This window comes from Hyperoodon ampullatus (assembly GCF_949752795.1).
Source record: "Hyperoodon ampullatus genome assembly, chromosome: 3".
Lineage (NCBI taxonomy): Eukaryota > Metazoa > Chordata > Mammalia > Artiodactyla > Ziphiidae > Hyperoodon > Hyperoodon ampullatus.
Window position 1 is genome coordinate 106295266 of NC_136916.1, and position 16346 is coordinate 106311611.

The 16346-nt window shown below is 55.1% G+C and overlaps 2 protein-coding genes across 2 annotated transcripts; both read left to right on the top strand.

Moving 5' to 3' along the window:
* The first annotated feature begins 877 nt into the window (after positions 1–877).
* On the top strand, positions 878–4753 carry IRF9 (interferon regulatory factor 9). Its single transcript, XM_079698909.1, is given in 9 exon segments — positions 878–1072; positions 1378–1561; positions 1801–1931; positions 2020–2101; positions 2205–2276; positions 2895–3236; positions 4065–4180; positions 4328–4420; positions 4422–4753. Coding segments are annotated over 9 exon segments (1278 nt in total). The 5' UTR covers positions 878–892; the 3' UTR covers positions 4500–4753.
* Positions 4754–10356: 5603 nt separating this feature from the next.
* On the top strand, positions 10357–16338 carry REC8 (REC8 meiotic recombination protein; the record flags this gene model as incomplete). Its single annotated transcript, XM_079700804.1, has 19 exons — positions 10357–10412; positions 10513–10581; positions 10699–10841; positions 10926–11001; positions 11095–11215; positions 12540–12615; positions 12967–13046; positions 13286–13421; positions 13504–13576; positions 13655–13746; positions 13905–13954; positions 14283–14426; positions 14730–14796; positions 14900–15066; positions 15247–15297; positions 15557–15621; positions 15714–15845; positions 15917–16023; positions 16135–16338. 19 exons carry the CDS (start codon positions 10357–10359, stop codon positions 16224–16226), a joined length of 1797 nt encoding a protein of 598 aa, XP_079556930.1. The 3' UTR covers positions 16227–16338.
* Positions 16339–16346: the final 8 nt, after the last annotated feature.

Consider the following 16346-nt stretch of genomic DNA (forward strand, 5'->3'; position numbering starts at 1 on the left):
AACTGAAACTTAGGGTGGGGACTGTAGAAAGGGGCGGAGAGATCCAGGAGCTGCCTAGCCAGGAGCTGAGCTGAGGTCGGCTGAGCCCTGGGACAGCCTGCAGAGCAGCTCAGGTAAGATTAACCAAAAATAGGTGTCAGCCTGGGTCTAGGCGGGAAGGCCCGGCTAGATTGGAGGTGGTGGGTAGAGGCTCCTGGGGACCCCTCTGCTAGACTGAGGAAAAGACAGAAGGCCTGTGAGCTGGGGAGCTGGAATTTGGCGTGAGTGAAAGACTGATGGGGGGGCCGGTGTCCCAAGCCCTCTAGGTAAAGGACAGGGGGACCTGCTACCGGGTTGTTTGGGGAAGAAGACTCTGCTGCTCTCCCCTGCTTGTTTTCTTGCCTCCTGGTCCTGCCCACTTCCGCCCGCCCACAGCTCTGCCCCTGTCACCAGCTCCCTGCCCCACCTACCCCTGGGACAAGCAGAGCGGGGCGAAGGTTGGGGGGCATCGAAGGATAGGTTGTGGGGGTGGTGAGTGAAGAGGGTTGATGAGGCATCTCACAAGCAGCCACTTGTGTCTGTAAATACTTGGGGATCCAGACAGGGCCTCTCACCAGGAGCGGGACACCAGGGGAACAATAGATTCCTGAAAAACCTTAAAATTAAGACCAATGCTGAAGGTTGCCTTCTAGGTGTCACAGCTCGGGATGTTAAAAAGAAAGTATTTTTGGTCATCGCTAGTGACGGCAGAAATGAAACAATTCAGCCTCAGAAGCTTGAGATTATGTCTATAGAGGCAAAGGATGGATGAGATCTCTAGGGGCCCTTGCCGGAATCCAACCCCAAGGGCCAGGATCTCACTCTTCCCAAAGTATCAGTTCCCCTGACTCTTCCTGCTGCTTTTATCCCCAGGATGGCATCAGGCAGGGTACGTTGCACCCGAAAGCTCCGGAACTGGGTGGTGGAGCAAGTGGAGAGCGGCCAGTTCCCAGGAGTGTGCTGGGAAGATGCGGCCAAGACCATGTTCCGGATTCCCTGGAAGCACGCAGGCAAGCAGGACTTCCGGGAGGATCAGGATGCCGCCTTCTTCAAGGTGAAAGGCCCGGAAACCGGCCCCTTGGAGGGAGGGATGGAATATACACTGGCACTGTCACCCTCAAGTGGTTGCATCCACCTGGGTTTCAGATAAAGGGGAAGTTGCAGGGTAGAACCAGCTACGTTATGTAATTGTCAGAGCCCCACGCAAGATGAAAATGCAAACCTTAGTAAGGATCGCAAGGTGGCAATAGCTGAGCATAAACCTAGCATAGGCCCTTCTGTGTGAGCACTCAGGCCACACATCCGTGAAGCCAGCCTCGGTAAAGGATCTGCCTCTTCTTTACTTCTGCTGTGTCCTAGGCCTGGGCGATATTTAAGGGAAAGTACAAGGAGGGGGACTCGGAAGGCCCTGCTATCTGGAAGACTCGTCTGCGCTGTGCTCTGAACAAGAGTTCTGAGTTCCAGGAGGTTCCTGAGAATGGCCACAGGGATGGGGCTGAGCCCTACAAGGTGTACCGGCTGCTGCCACCCGGAACCCTCCCCGGTGGGTGTCCCTTTGCCCTGCCACTCCTAGAATCAGCAGCCTTGGGAGGAAGGATGGAGCTCTGTGCCTCCTGGGAGGGTGGTGGCCTCCCTCCAGGCCCCTAGGTCAGAGTTCTGCCCTGTCCTTGGGGAGCAGGTTCCCTGCCAGTCCTGCCCATCCTTTCACTGCCTCCTATCTCTCCCCTTCCCTCTGTGCCCACTTAAGGCTCTGACCTTCCTCTCCCTCCCAACGTTCCACAGCTCAGCCAGGGACTCAGAAATCACCATCAAAGCGACACCACAGTTCTGTGTCCTCTGAGAGGAAGGAGGATGAGGTTACCACGAAGAACTGCATACTCAGCCCCTCCTTGCTCCAGGACCCCCTCAAAAATGTGAGAGCTGGGGAGGGAACCGGGTGGGTCTGAGGGCAGAACAGTAACTGGGGGAGAGATGGGCCAACGATAGAAACTGTGTCTGTAGGAGCTGGTGGAGTCCAGTGGGGGAGTAGCCTATTCAGACTCCGGAAGCAGCAGCAGCAGCAACAGCCCTGAGCCTCAGGAAGGTACCGAGTGCCCTGCCTCTTGTGTTATCCTCCGTGCCACACCCTCTGGCCCTTGGACTCCCCAGTCCGCTCTGAATAACCAGTGCCTCTGCCTCCCACCCAGGTAGGGACACAGCTGAGGCCCCTCTCCAAGGAGATCTGGTGTCCCCAGAGCTTCTGCCCCCTCCAGGTTCAGGTACTTGGCGTTTCTGACTCACCCCTGCCCCCGTCCTCCCTTGCCCTCCTGTGGCTATGCGTGTGTTAATCTAATCTGTCAGGGCTTGCAGCAAACCGGGGCCACCTTACTCAGAGGCACTGGCTTCTAGGCAGTGTACCTGCCACGACTCCAAACAGCTCACTTCTCAAAAATACCCCCTACACACTGTGTTCCCTGGAAATCCACTTTGAGACATTGATTCTGTGGGTTAAGTAGAGGACTGAACTCTGGGACCCTCTTGTAAACTGTAAGGCCCTGGCCATTAAGGCCTCAGTGGGAATCTGTGTATTAGTTCCTCCCCTGAGTGATGGGGAAGTATGATGGGAAGCCCTCTGGGCTGCCGAGGGTTGGCGGTGAGGATGAGGAGGGAGGGCGCCTTCTCTATCCTTAGAAGGTACGGCTGCCGCCCCCACCTTGTGGCCTGCTTGGTCCTCACCAGCCCTTACCTGGTTTCTCTCTCTGAGCCTCACGTTCCTCGCCGGCAAAATGAGGATGCTGGATTTGCAGGAAGCCCCTCTTCATTTCTCCAGAGCCTCTTGCTGGCCAGTGGGCCCCTGTGGAGGGGCGCCGGTGCAGCTGGCCTTTCTTTGTCTGCAGACTACTCTCTGCTGCTCACCTTCATCTACGATGGACGTGTGGTGGGTGAGGCCCAGGTGCAGAGCCTGGACTGCCGCCTCGTGGCTGAGCCCTCGGTCTCCCAGTGCGGCATGGAGCAGGTGATATTTCCCAAACCCGGCCCACAAGAGCCCACCCAGCGCTTGCTGAGCCAGCTCAAGAGAGGGGTCCTGGTGGCCAGCAACTCCCGAGGCCTCTTCGTGCAGCGCCTTTGCCCCATCCCCATCTCCTGGAACGCGCCCCAGGCTCCACCTGGTCCAGGCCCGCACCTGCTGCCCAGCAACGAGTGCGTGGAGCTCTTCAGAACCGCCTATTTCTGCAGAGGTGAGGCTGCTCCCGCCGAGCACCTGAGCCCCTTCCCCCACCCCTGTTCCCCCTCCGTGGGCCCGGCCACCACCCTGCGCTCCCTCCAGCACATCCCCCGTCACAGCCCAGGCACGGCCCCTGCACTCGTGCAGTGCTCAGCCCTGGCAGTCCCCCTTCCCCAGCCAAGGCCGCGGAAGATGAGGACCAGGTAAGCCCAGCACGAGGGTGTCACGCCCCGGGAGCACCACCACATGGGAGCGTACAGTAGTCATGGGCACCCCCCACCGGACACACGTGCACAGCGACCACTCACACATTCGCGAGAGCTGCATGCATCCCGGGCCCTCGTCCACCGCCCAGCCGCCCCTCAGCTCGCCCCTCTCGCATCCACACTTGGAATCCCACTTACTGCCTCCATTCCACTCTCAATTGGACTTCGGGAGTGGGGGCCGGAGTATAGGGGACCCAGGGCCACGGGGTGCCCTAGTGCAGGGAGGCTGTGAGCAGGCAGCAGAGGTGTGGCACAACTGTGTTAGCGGCCAGGGCTGCCGCCGAGAGGACTCTTGAGCTCCCGCAGCTCCCGCAGGTTTCAGGTGCTGTGACGACTGGCCACCTCTAAACGGGAGCCCCTTTCCTGATTCGTCCACAGGCGAGCAGCAGCTTAGTTCCTAGCATTTCCCCTGGCACCAGACAACAGCCTCACCACCCCGAGGCTCCTGCTCTGGCCGTGGTCTCTGAGTGGCCCCACTGCCACCCCTCTTTCTCCATTATGGGATCCTCCCCAATCCCTCCCTGCCTGAGACCCTCTGTCTTCTCTTTCTTCCAACTCTTGACCTTTTCTCTCAGACCTGGCCAGGTACTTCCAGGGCCTGGGCCCCGCACCCGAGTTCCAGGTGACACTGAATTTCTGGGAGGAGAGCCCTGGCCCCAACCACACCCCACAGAGTCTTATCACAGTGCAGGTGAGTCGGGATAGGGCAAGAACAGCCTGCCTGCATGGGAATGGGGTGTTGAGGAGGAAGAGGGCCTCCCGGGGAACGAGCCCCTGGGCGTAGTGTCTGGCGCTGCCTGCCGTGCTCACAACCCCGTCTCCCCACCTCTTCATGCAGATGGAGCAGGCCTTTGCCCGACATCTACTGGAGAAGACTCCAGAGGATCAGGCAGCCATCCTGTCCCTGGTGCAGAGCCTGGAGGACCCGGCCTCCTTCTCCTCTCTCTGTTCCTCCTATCTGCTTTGAGAGAGCCTCTTCCTCCACGCTCTCGACCTGCCTCCCACGGTGACCATTCTCATTGGTTGTCTGTGGTGATTTAGTCCTTGGACTCCTCATAGACCCTGGTTGGTGGGGAACTCAAGGATGACTTTTTTTTTTCTTTTTTTAAGTTTGAGGTATACCCTCTTTTGTCTCTGAGGAACTGAACGGAGCAAGTACAGATGGCGTGAACTCAGGGGGCCTTTCCCTCTGCCCACAACCCTAAAACCTAGCACTTTATATTTTCTTCTTAGGTCTTCACTAAGGGTTGAAAATAAAATTCTATTGAAAAGGAATCAGCATCGGATTTGTTGAGAGAAGAAGGCAGCAGGGTCACAGAGAGATGATGGGGATGTAACCTGAGGGCAGGGCACTCGGGTTCTCTTCCTGCTGGCATCTCTGGGTCTCTTCCCTCTCCTCCAACCACAGGTTCGGGCTAGCAAGCTGTCTGGGCTAGGAAGCTTCGGGTTCTGGACCTGGCTCTCTGTACCCTCTAGGCAACCAGGATTAGGGAGAGGGTTGGGGTCAGCCAAAAAGAGGGGCACTGAGCCTATGGCCACTGTAGCCACCTTCATAAGGGAAGTCCGGTGTCCACAGTCCTTGGCTAGAGGCCTCCGATTCGGCCTAGGGTTGGACTCTGGCCTGGAGGTCTCAATGAACAGACCTGAAATGATGAGCTGGAGGCCCTGGGGCCTGGCAGGGGAGGAAATCAGAGGGAAGAGTGGCCGAGCCTCCTGTGCCCTGGGCAGACCATGCCCTGGTGCCTCTTCTCCCAGTACCTGGGGCACTGTCACCCCAACTGAAGGCTGCTCCCAAACAGGTCTCCTCACTCTACCTGAGCACCATGACAGACAACATGGCCTAGAGTGCCACATCACCAGCACTCTGTTTGCTGGGATCCCAGGGGTCCAAATCCACCAACACCACTCTCCCTTGCCCCACGTTTATCTTGCTCCCAAACTGGTAGTTCTTCACAAGGCCACCGGTCATCCTACCTCATCCTACACTCATCTCCACCAGACTAGTTCACCGCTTAACCCGATTACCACAGCCTCCAGCTTCCCGCTTCCCGCTTCCCGTACATGACACCAAATTGGTGGAGAGGTAGCCTCCCAGACCAGCTCCTTCCTGTCATGTCACTTTTATAAGCTTTGAGTGGCTCACTGACATGATCAAATCTGGATGTCTAGATTCTTGAGGAACTTCTTGCTGTCTCACCTGACAAACTTCACTGCTTTTGAGCCTTTCTGCCTCCTTGGACCTTCCTTGTCTTCAGTCTCCCTCATCGTCATCCTGAGAAGCCAGGAGCCCCAACAGGCATCTGCATAGGCAGTGAGGAAATTGGGTCCTGAGTGTGCAGGTGCACAGGCCGTGCTGAAATCCCTCCTGGACCTTCACTTCATTTTCTGTTATACCCCACATCCAACCCATCAGCAAATCCTATCATTCCTTCCTTCAAAATCTATCCAGAATCTGACTCTGCTTCCCTCACCAAGACTGGTTCAAACACCATCATCTCTCACACCTCTTCTTTCTGCTTCCTTCCACATCTTTTCTGCTTCCACTCTTGTCCACCTTCAGCCCATTCTCGACACAGAAGAGATCCTCTTAACACATAAATCTTATCACGTCATTCTTCTGCTTGAAATCCTCCATTGGCTTTCAATTCACTCAGGGTAAGAGCCCAAATCCTTACAATGGCCTTCAAGGTGATATGGTCCCATTCTCCTTTCTAACCTTACCCCTTGCTATTCTTCTCCTCAGTTACTTTGCTCCAGGCTCCCTGAACCCACCAGACATTTCTGCCTCAGGACCTTTGCACTTGCTGCTGCTTTTGTCTAAAACACTCTTCCTTCAGGTAAGCACATGACTTGCCCCATCTCTTCAGAGAGGGCTTCCCTGAGCACCCAATCCAAATAGCAGCCCTCACTATTCTCTGTTCTCTTATGCTGCCTCATTTTTCTTCATAGCACTGATTACCACTTCACACATTTCTGTCTACTTGTTTATCATCACTCCTTCCCTATTCCATGAGAACAAGGACTTGTTTTGTTCATTGCTCTATCCCCAGTGTCTAGAGTAGTGCTTGGCACATGGTAGGCATGTAATAAATACTTGTTGAATGAATGGACAGATGAATGAGCAAATTACTGTGTCCCTTATCTCTTAAACTAGGTCCTAAGCACCTTAAGGGCAGGTGCCCCCACTTTATCATATTTGTGCCCCAGCGTGAACACTTATGAACACTGACAATATATGTACAGTGATCGAAACAATTTGTAAGTATCATGTAGAAACCAATTTAGCCAAGCACCATGGAATAGGGATTGGGAACACTGGAATTCAAAAGAGCAGAGTTCCCAACCAGGCTGCCACTAAGGAGCTGTGTGGTCTGGAACAAACAGTCCATATGGGCCTCTGTTTTCTCATCTGTAAAGGCAAGTCTTGGACTAGATTTTGAAATCCCCTTCAGCCGTGATATTCTGTGGTTGTAAATTTAGGGCAATTGCACATTCCTCTGACAAACATTTGCTGAGCTAAGTTTCAGGCACTAATGGAAAACACAAGAACCTCTCAAGAGTTCCCGGATTGAAGGAACAAGATAAAATGGGGTCGGCTTGGCTGCAATAAGAGCTGAGTCTTTTTTTTTTTCATTAAACTACAGCTGACTTACGATATTGTGTTACTTTCAAATGTATAGCAAAGTGGTTCAGTTATATATTTTTCCAGATTCTTTCCATCATAGGTTATTACAAGATATTGAATATAGTTCCTTGTGCTATCCCATAGGTCCTTGTTATCTATTGTATTTATAGTCGTGTGTGTCTGTTAATCCCAGACTCCTGATTTATCCCTCCCTCCTCTTTCCCCTTTGGTAACCGTTAAGTGTTTTTCCTATGTTTGTGAGTCTGTTCCTGTTTTGTAAAGAAGTTCATTTGTATTCTTTTTTAGGTTCTACATATAAGTGATATCATATATTTGTCTTTCTCGGTCTGACCTCACTTAGTATGATAATCTCTAGGTCCATCCATGTTGCTGCAAAAGGATTATTTTGTTCTTTTTTATGGCTGAGTAGTATTCTATTGTATATATGTACCACATCTTCTTTATCCATTCATCTGTTGATGGACACCTAGGTTGCTTCCACATCTTGCCTGTTGCAAATAATGCTGCTGTGAACATTGGGGTGCACATGTCTTTTCAAATTAGAGTTTTCATCTTTTCTGGATATATGCCCAGGATCAGGATTGCTGGATCATAGGTAGCTCTATTTTTAGTTTTTTTTTTTTTAGTTTATTTATTTTTGGCTGCATTGGGTCTTCCTTGCTACGCACGGGCTTTCTCTAGTTGTGGTGAGTGGGGGCTACTCTTCATTGTGGTGTGCGGGCTTCTCATTGCGGTGGCTTCTCTTGTTGCAGAGCACGGGCTCTAGGCGCACGGGCTTCAGTAGTTGTGGTACCCAGGCTCAGTAGTTGTGGCTCACGGGCCTATCTAGAGTGCAAGCTCAGTAGTTGTGGTGCACAACTTAGTTGTTCTGTGGCATGTGGCTTAGTTATTCTGCGGGGCTTAGTTGTTCTGCGGCATGTGGTGTCTTCCCGGACCAGGGATCAAACCTGTGCCCCCGCATTGGCAGGTGGATTCTTAACCACTGAGCCAGCAGGGAAGTCCCTATTTTTAGTTTTTTAAGGAACCTCCATACTTTTTTCCAGTATGGCTATGCCAATTTACATTCCCACCAACAGTGTAGGAGGGTCCCCTTTTCTCTACACCCTCTCCAGCATTTATTGTTTGTAGACTTTTTAATTATGGCCATTTTAATCGAAGTGAGGTGATACCTTATTGTATTAATAGTTTGGGGAGACTTCCGTGGTGATCCAGTGGGTAGGACTCGGTGCTCCCAATGCAGGGAGCCCGGGTTTGATCCCTGGTCAGGGAACTAGATCCCACATGCATGCCCCAACTAAGAGTCTGCGTGCCACAACTAAGAAGTCTGCATGCTGCAACTAAGAGATTCTGCATGCAGCCAAAGTAAATAAATATTTTTAAATAAAGTAAAATAAATAGTTTGGACTTGCATTTCTCTAATAATTAGCTATGTTGAGCATCTTTTCATGTGCCTGTGAGCCATCAGTATGTCTTCTTTGGAGAAATGACTATTTAGGTCTTCTGCCCATTTTTTGATTGGGTTTTTTGTGGTTTTTTTTTGATATTGCGTTGTATGTGCCGTTTGTATATTTTGGAAATTAAGCCTGTGTCGGTCGCATCGTTTGCAAATGTTTTCTCCCATTCGGTAGGTTTTTTCCTTTTGTTTATGGTTTCCTTTGCTGTGCAAAAGCTTCTAAGTTTGATTAGGTCCCATTTGTTAATTTTTGGCTTTATTTCTTTTGCCTTGGGAGACTGATCTAAGAAAATATCGCTACAGTCTATGTCTGAGAATGTTTTGCCTACGTTCTCTTCCAGGAGTTTTATGGTGTCATGTCTTATTTAAGTCTTTAAGCCATTTTGAATTTATTTTTGTGTATGGTGTGAAGAGCTGAGTCTTAATAAAGCGGCAGAAGCATGCCCTGGAGTCAAGACTGGGAAGGATATTCTAGGCCAAAGAAATGGCTGTGCGAAGGCAGGAGGCATGGGGAATGGGATATTTGTAATTACAACCATACAACTTACATTACACAAAGAATTTCTGAGACAAAACAGCTTTTGTACGCTGAGAAGTATGCCCTGCATCCAGCAAAACTGAAGTCTCAGCCAGGAAAACATTCACACCTGGAAAACAGCCAGGTGAGGAATGCCACAACCTAAACTGTTCAGATTTAGGAAATGACCCGACCCTCGCTGCTTCCTGTGAGGTCTTTCTTCCCCAACGACCTGGGGCGGCTCCAAGGCCACCTCATACCCGTTTCTACCTCCCTAGCTCACCATAGGCCCTAGGCTGGGAACAAAGGTGGACCAACCAATTGCTACTCGGTGGGATCTGGGGAAAAGGGCAAAGGTCTAACCGCAGGTCAGGCGCCCCAAACAAGGCGTGGCGGTTGCCCTTGGCATCACGCAACCTCCCCAGTAGTTGAAGCGCCCTTGTTACCAGGCTCGCTGCAGGTGAGGCTGGGGTCTTGCTCCCCGCTCATTGGTCCGCAGAGAAGCACCACTGAGGAACCCCTGTTGCCCAGGCGAGGACGAGAGCCCATTGGTCGGGACACCTCACAATGCCCCCCCGCACCCCCCACCCCACCCCCGCGCGTGCAGGGTTCTTCCCATTGGTTCGCTGCCTGCCTCGGGAGCCCCCTGTGGCCTCCAACCAAGCAGCCTACTTGGCGCACTGCTGGCGAGTGTCCCCAAGCTGACCCTGTTCCCCATTGGCTGCTGTGGGGGCCGCCGCCATCTAATGAGGAGGGAGGCGCCGAGCACCCGAGCACGCGTTCCCTGCGGCGGGATCTAGCTCTGCAGCCGCGGGGCCGGGCAAGGGCCGAAGCTGTGCAAAGGACGAGAGACCGGCTTCTCTGCGGAGGACACCTGTTCTCCCTCCGGACCTGGTCTGGGTCGCAGCTCGGGCTTCCCGTCGCGGAGCTGTGCATCTCCAATCTGGAACCCAACCCGCGAGGCTCCAGTAAGTACGAAGCACCCACGCGGCGCGCGAACCGGCTCAGGGCGGACGGAGAGAGTGTCCCTGCTCCTGTGTATCCCGTGTGCGTCTCCATTTACTTATCCCCTTAATCGTTTATCCACCCAACGTTTATCGGTTCGTTTATTTGGCATTCTGGGTGCACTCTCTGCGCCGCTTGTCCACATCCTTCTCTCCGACGGTGTTGGGAAACCCTGTGCCCTGAAGAATTCGGACTGAGATCCGAAAGGAAGAGTGGTGTAGACGAGGGTGCAGCCCCGGAGGGACCATGTTCTACTATCCCAGCGTGCTTCAGCGCCACACGGGCTGCTTCGCCACCATCTGGTAAGGGAGGGCTGAGCCAGGGTGGGCGCACCGGGAGGGGAGCCCAGGGATCCCAGCCTGAGGGCTTCTCCTCCATCTTCACTCCTCGTCCTTCTTCCAGGCTGGCAGCAACGCGCGGCACCCGGTTGGTGAAGCGCGAATACCTGAAGGTGAACGTGGTGAAGACCTGGTAAGGCCCAGAAAAGGCAAGAGGGGCCTGGGGCCATTGTGGGTTAGGAGATGGATTACTCTGGGCTGTGGGGCTGGTCTTTGGCACAACGGTGATCAGGGTGCCTCGTTCCCCCAGCGAGGAAATCCTCGATTACGTGCTGGTACGAGTGCAGCCCCCGCTGCCAGGTCTGCCGCGGCCCCGCTTCTCTCTTTATCTCTCAGCCCAGCTCCAGATTGGCGTCATTCGGGTCTACTCGCAACAATGCCAGTACCTTGTAGGTAAGGCTAGAAGGCTCTGAGGTGGGGCAGAGCTGAGCGGTCCTCCCACGGGCTGGCACCCTATCTTGTCCTACCTGCCCGCAGAGGACATCCAGCACATCCTGGAGCGCCTGCACCGGGCCCAGCTGCAGATCCGCATTGATATGGTGGAGATGGAGCTGTGAGTGTGTCCCTGGGACTGGGACCACCCAGTCTTTGGAAGGGGACCTCCCTGCTTGGCCTCAGTCCTTGACAGCCTCCCCTTCTCCCTCAGACCCAGCCTGCTGCTCCCTAATCACCTGGCCAGGATGGAGACTCTGGAAGATGCTCCAGACCCCTTTTTTGGGATAATGTCTGTGGAACCCAGACTGCCCAGTCCCTTCAATATCCCTCACGTAGGTCTCATTCCCCCTGGACACCTCAGACTGATGAATTGCCAGTCCGACACTGGGGTGGGGGTGGGTTGGGAGCCTGCTACAGCTCTGGCCCACAGAAGTCATTGCAGTGCGGTTGCCATGGTGGACCCATCCAGACAAGCCTGCTGCACTTACCTATTCAGGACCAACCTAGAGGCAGCTCTTGTCTCCACACCATTCCAAGAGCCAAGCCCCCAATCCATGCCCTCAGTGTCCCTCAGCACTGGGTTTCCCATGTCCTTGTCCATCCATTCCTAACACTCCTACAGCTTAGACAGTGTTACTTCCTTCCTTCAAAGACACCTCCAGGGCTTCCCTGGTGGCGCAGTGGTTGAGAGTCCGCCTGCCGATGCAGGGGACACGGGTTCGTGCCCCAGTGCGGGAGGATCCCACATGCCGCGGAGCGGCTGGGCCCGTGAGCCATGGCCGCTGAGCCTGCGCGTCCGGAGCCTGTGCTCCGCAACGGGAGAGGCCACAACAGTGAGAGGCCCGCGTACCGCAAAAAAAAAAAAAAAAAAAAGACACCTCCAGTGGCTCCCCACTGCCAACAGAATACTAGCATTTAAGGCTCTCCATACCTTGGTCCAGAGGTAGCCATCCCTACATCCCTAGACGTCTCTCAGCACATCCCCTGGGCATCTTTGGCTCCCAAACACCAGCCTGGCCCCTATGCCCCAAAGATGCCACATTTACTTCTTTGCTTCTGCTGTTTCCCTAGGCCATAATGGTCATCACCCCTTGTTCTCTTACAGACCTCGCTCAATTTCTACACTTTTCCATCAAGTCTTTATACCACTCCCGGCCAGAACCAAATGTTGTTCTAGAACTCAGCCCATCACTAGGGCCTTGTTTACCCTTTGTGTTGACTCTTTTTTTTTAAATTAATTGATTTTGTGTGTCAAAACAAACAACTTTTATTGAAGTGTAGTTGATTTACAGTGTTGTGCTAGTTTCAGGTGTACAGCATCCTTTGGCTCTTGCTGGGGTCGTATACAAACTTGTCTCCCCACTAGACCATATAGTCCTTAAGATCAAGAATCTTTTCTGTCCCCTCTGTCCCCAACACTTGACGTAGGGATGCGGTCCTTCTTTCACAGACAAATTAACACAGTCTAGATGATTGGGTGGGGGAACGGGAGGAAAGGAAACCGGATGGTGAGTGGGTTCACTGCACGCTGCTGGCAGTGCCACAGAATTAGGCGTAAAGGGCTGTCACTGTCCATTGTCTGCATAAGGTTGTGAAAGTGGGGAAGCAGGGCGCTGAAGCTGAACCCTATCTTTTGTCCCCAATCCCTCCCCAAAGATTCAACACCTCCTAGAGGCTGTGATCCCAGAGAGAGTTCTTGAAGAGATCCCTCCTGAAGTTCCTATAGAGCCAGGTGAGCAGAGAGAGCCTTCTTTTTGGTGAGAGGCAGAGGAACGTTCAAGAGCTGAAGAAATCACTGTCCCTGAGCTTCTTTCAGGAGCGAGGCCCTGTGAGGGGCACTGTGTGTAATGTCGTCACTGCTCACAAGAGTCCTATGAGATCAGAATTATTAGCCCCAGTTTACAGATGAGGAAAGTGAAGCCCATAGCGGTTAAGCGATGTGTCCTGGGTCAGCTTGCCAGTGACTAGCCGGGGTCTGACTAGAACCCAGGTGGACTTGACTCCAGAGTCCATGCTTTTGCCTTACCACATGGGTGGGGGGACTTGGAAAGAAACTGGCTGGTGTGACTTCCCTCCCCTCCAGAAAGGATTCCGGTCACTGTACCGTCTCCCGAGGCCATCACGCTCCCGGAGGCGGAGCCCATACGTATGCTTAAGATTGAGGTGAGCTGACCCCCTGCACAAGGAGCCTGAGGCCCAGAGTCCTGCTTCTGCTGGCCCCGCCCCCCTGCATCTGCTTCCTTCTGCCCCCAGAGTCCTGCCTTCTCCACCTCCATTTCCCCACCACTGCCCCCAGCGCCGGAGCACCCACGGGCTTCCTCGGTCTGGCCCAGCCCTGTGGCATGTCTCTCAGACAGAGATGGGATTGAGTCCCCTCGCCTTGGTTCTCCCTTTCCCGACAGGGTGAACGGGACCTCGCAGAGATCAGCCGCCGAGAGTTGGACCTGCTGATCGCAGAGGAGGAGGAAGCCATCTTGTTAGAGGAAGGTCGGCTAGGCAGGACCATCTGGCCACGTAGGGCCCGCCCGGTGCTGGATGGTCAGGCCCCCGGCACGGGCAGTCTGGGCTGGGCAGTGTTCCCATCTCTTCTGTGTTCTGAGCCCTGACCTTCTCTTCGCAGAGTACAAAGAGGAGCTCCGGGTCCTAGAGAGGGAGATCACAGTCCCCCCGCCCTCACCTCTAGCTCTTCCAGAGTAAGGGCAGGAACCCCTGGGCCAGGTAGGGGTCATTGCTGGGAGGGTATCTTCATTCTGTTGCCCATTTCCCCTCAGGGTGGAGGAGGCTGCAGAGCTACCTCCAGTTCGGGTCCGGCCCCCCGAGGAGCTGAAGCCACCAGGCTGGGAGCCCGAGGCCCTACTTCCTGGTGAGTACCTGCCATGCCGGGGTCCTTCCCGGGGGTCCCTGCACAGCTGCTGCAGACAGTGGCCCCGTATTCTAACTTGCTGAAGGGAGGACTCTAGCATCTCGCCTGGGTGGCTTTGAAGGCAAAGGGTGTGGGGCAGAGCTCGAGTGTTTTTGCAGAGGTGACACCCCCGCTGGAGCTGCGTCTGCCACCCCCAGTCAGCCCAGAGGTGAGTAATGCTCCTCCAAGCCACCTCCTTTTCGCCCTCCTCTGCCAGAACTGCTCACCCATTTTCAGTTTCCCCAAGCCGAAGGCCACTGCTAGCTTCCACAGGCCTTTGAGCAAATTAGTAAAAGGTGCCCCTGTCCACACCCCATCTTATCGGGATGGGCACCATATACAGGGTGGGAGCTGCACCCGCTTCCAGAGGCCCCACCCAAGCCCTCTCCCAGGGCACCGCTAGGGACGGCAGGTTGGGGCATGTCTGCAGTCCACGAGGACCACAGGGAAAGGAGTAATGGGCAGCCTTGCTCCCACCTCCCCTCCCCCCTCAGCGGAGGCGGCCCCCAGTCCCCCCACCTCCCAGGAGCCCACCTGCTCGTCGCCGCCGCCGCCAGTTATTATTCTGGGACCGGGAGACCCAGATCCCCCGGGAGGAATTCCAGAAACAAATGCAGACCAGAGCCCACTGCCGGGAGTGTGTGAGTACAGCCCAGGCTCTGGAGGGATGGAGGGAGGCAGGTGCACGTTGGGCCTCCTAAACTCCCGGTGGGGGGGGGGCATGAGAACAGCCCCCAAAGTGCACATGTTGGGGGTTTGCCCACCTATCACTTCATTACCCCGCCTAGCACATCCAAGGGCATCAGTTGAAAGTCCTTTTAGCAATGAGCAGAGAATGAGCCTGAAAGAGCTAGAAGGCCAGAGACCCTGGAACAAGGCACTGCAGGTGGATAAGGGGCAGTGGCTCCTTCCTAACCGGGCTTCCGGCCTTTCCCACCACACAGCCAATGGTGCAGCCTCCTGAGAGGATGATCACGAGCCCCGCAGAGCTGTTCCGAACCCCGACTCACTGTGAGGAATGGTGGGAGCTGGTGTGTGGGATCCTCGGAACCCCTATCCCTCACTCCTGGCGTTCCTCACGCCTCAAACCCTCTCCCTGCTGCCCCGTCCTCAGCTGGCCGGCTACCCCAAGAACTGCTGGCTTTCTGGACCCACTGTGCCCAGCCACTCCCGCTAGCACTCAGGAGGCGGCCACCCCTGGAGCCTGAGGAAGAGGAAGCTGAGAGGGAGGCGGCAGCCGAGGAGGAAAGGAGAAAGGCTGAAACTCCGAGCGATATCGAGGTAACGGCACCGTCACTCCTTCCTGCTTTGCCTGAGCTCCAGCAGCCTGCTTTTTTCTGCCCACGTGAGCCATGGGCACCAGGTCCCAGCCAGGCTGGTTCAGGGCTAGGCCTGCTTCACCCCTGCCCCCAGTGCTTCTGTGATGGCTTGGGGTCTTAGTTCTCCTTCTCTCATCTCTAGGTCCTGAGGGAGGCCCTGGAGCCCAGTGTGCCTCTCATGCCTTCAGGTAAAGTACCTGGAGAAGGGACGGTGGAGACCACCACCCTGACCACTGTCCCAGGAAACTGGTGCCCCAACCACTGACAGTTCTCGTCAGCACACTTAACATGAGGAAGCACAGACCGAGTCTCTTAAGTCCCCTCCCCCCACCCCCTGGGTGCTTTTAACAAGTCACTGCCAGCTCTGGCACCCAGGTGGACCAGGTGGCCCCCAAATCCCAAATGTTCAGATGCAAACAAACCCACTCAGGACCTTCCTCTCCCTGACAGAGATCTCCCTAGAAGCGGCTGAGGAGGAGAAGCCCCGCATCAGCCTCGTCCCCCTGGAAGAACGGTGGTAAGCAGCAGCCCCAGCTAGGATGTGTGTGCCCCTCGTCACTGTCACAGCTGCCACCTTCCCTGCTCCACCCAACTCCCGTGTTCTCCTAGGGCCTGGGCTGAGGTGGAGCAGCCAGAAGCCCCTGCATTGCCCGTGGTGCCTGAGCTCCCTGAGGTGCCTGTGGAGATGCCTGTGGAGCTGCCCCCAGAGCCTGAGCCGCTCTCGCTGGAGGCTGTGCACAGGTACCAGGAAGGGCGTGCCTCCGTGGGTGGCCTGGGCTGCAGCCTCAGCTCACAGTTCTTGACCCCCACAGGGCAGTGGCACGGGAGCTGCAGGCCAACAGGGAGCCTGACTTCAGCAGCCTGGTGCCACCTCTCAGTCCCCGCAGGGTGGCCGCCCGGGTCTTCTACCTGCTCCTGGGTGAGCGAGGAACGTGTGTGCCTGTGGGGGGGGCGGGGAGTGGACACACAGGCCAGAGGCTGCTGTAGGGACCCTCTCCTCTGACCAGCCCTCTCCTCCCCTCTTGACCAGTGCTTGCTGCACAGGAGATCCTTTGTGTGAAACAAGAGGAGCCATATGGGCGCCTCCTGATCCAGCCAGGGCCCCGATTCCACTGCGGTTAGAGCCAGTTTACAAAGCTGCCAGGGAACCGGCTACGGTACACAATGTCCTGCCTCACTTCTGAACACGTTATCTCTATCCTTCCTGCTCCCAGAGCTACTGTTCAAGAAGAAAATAAACTG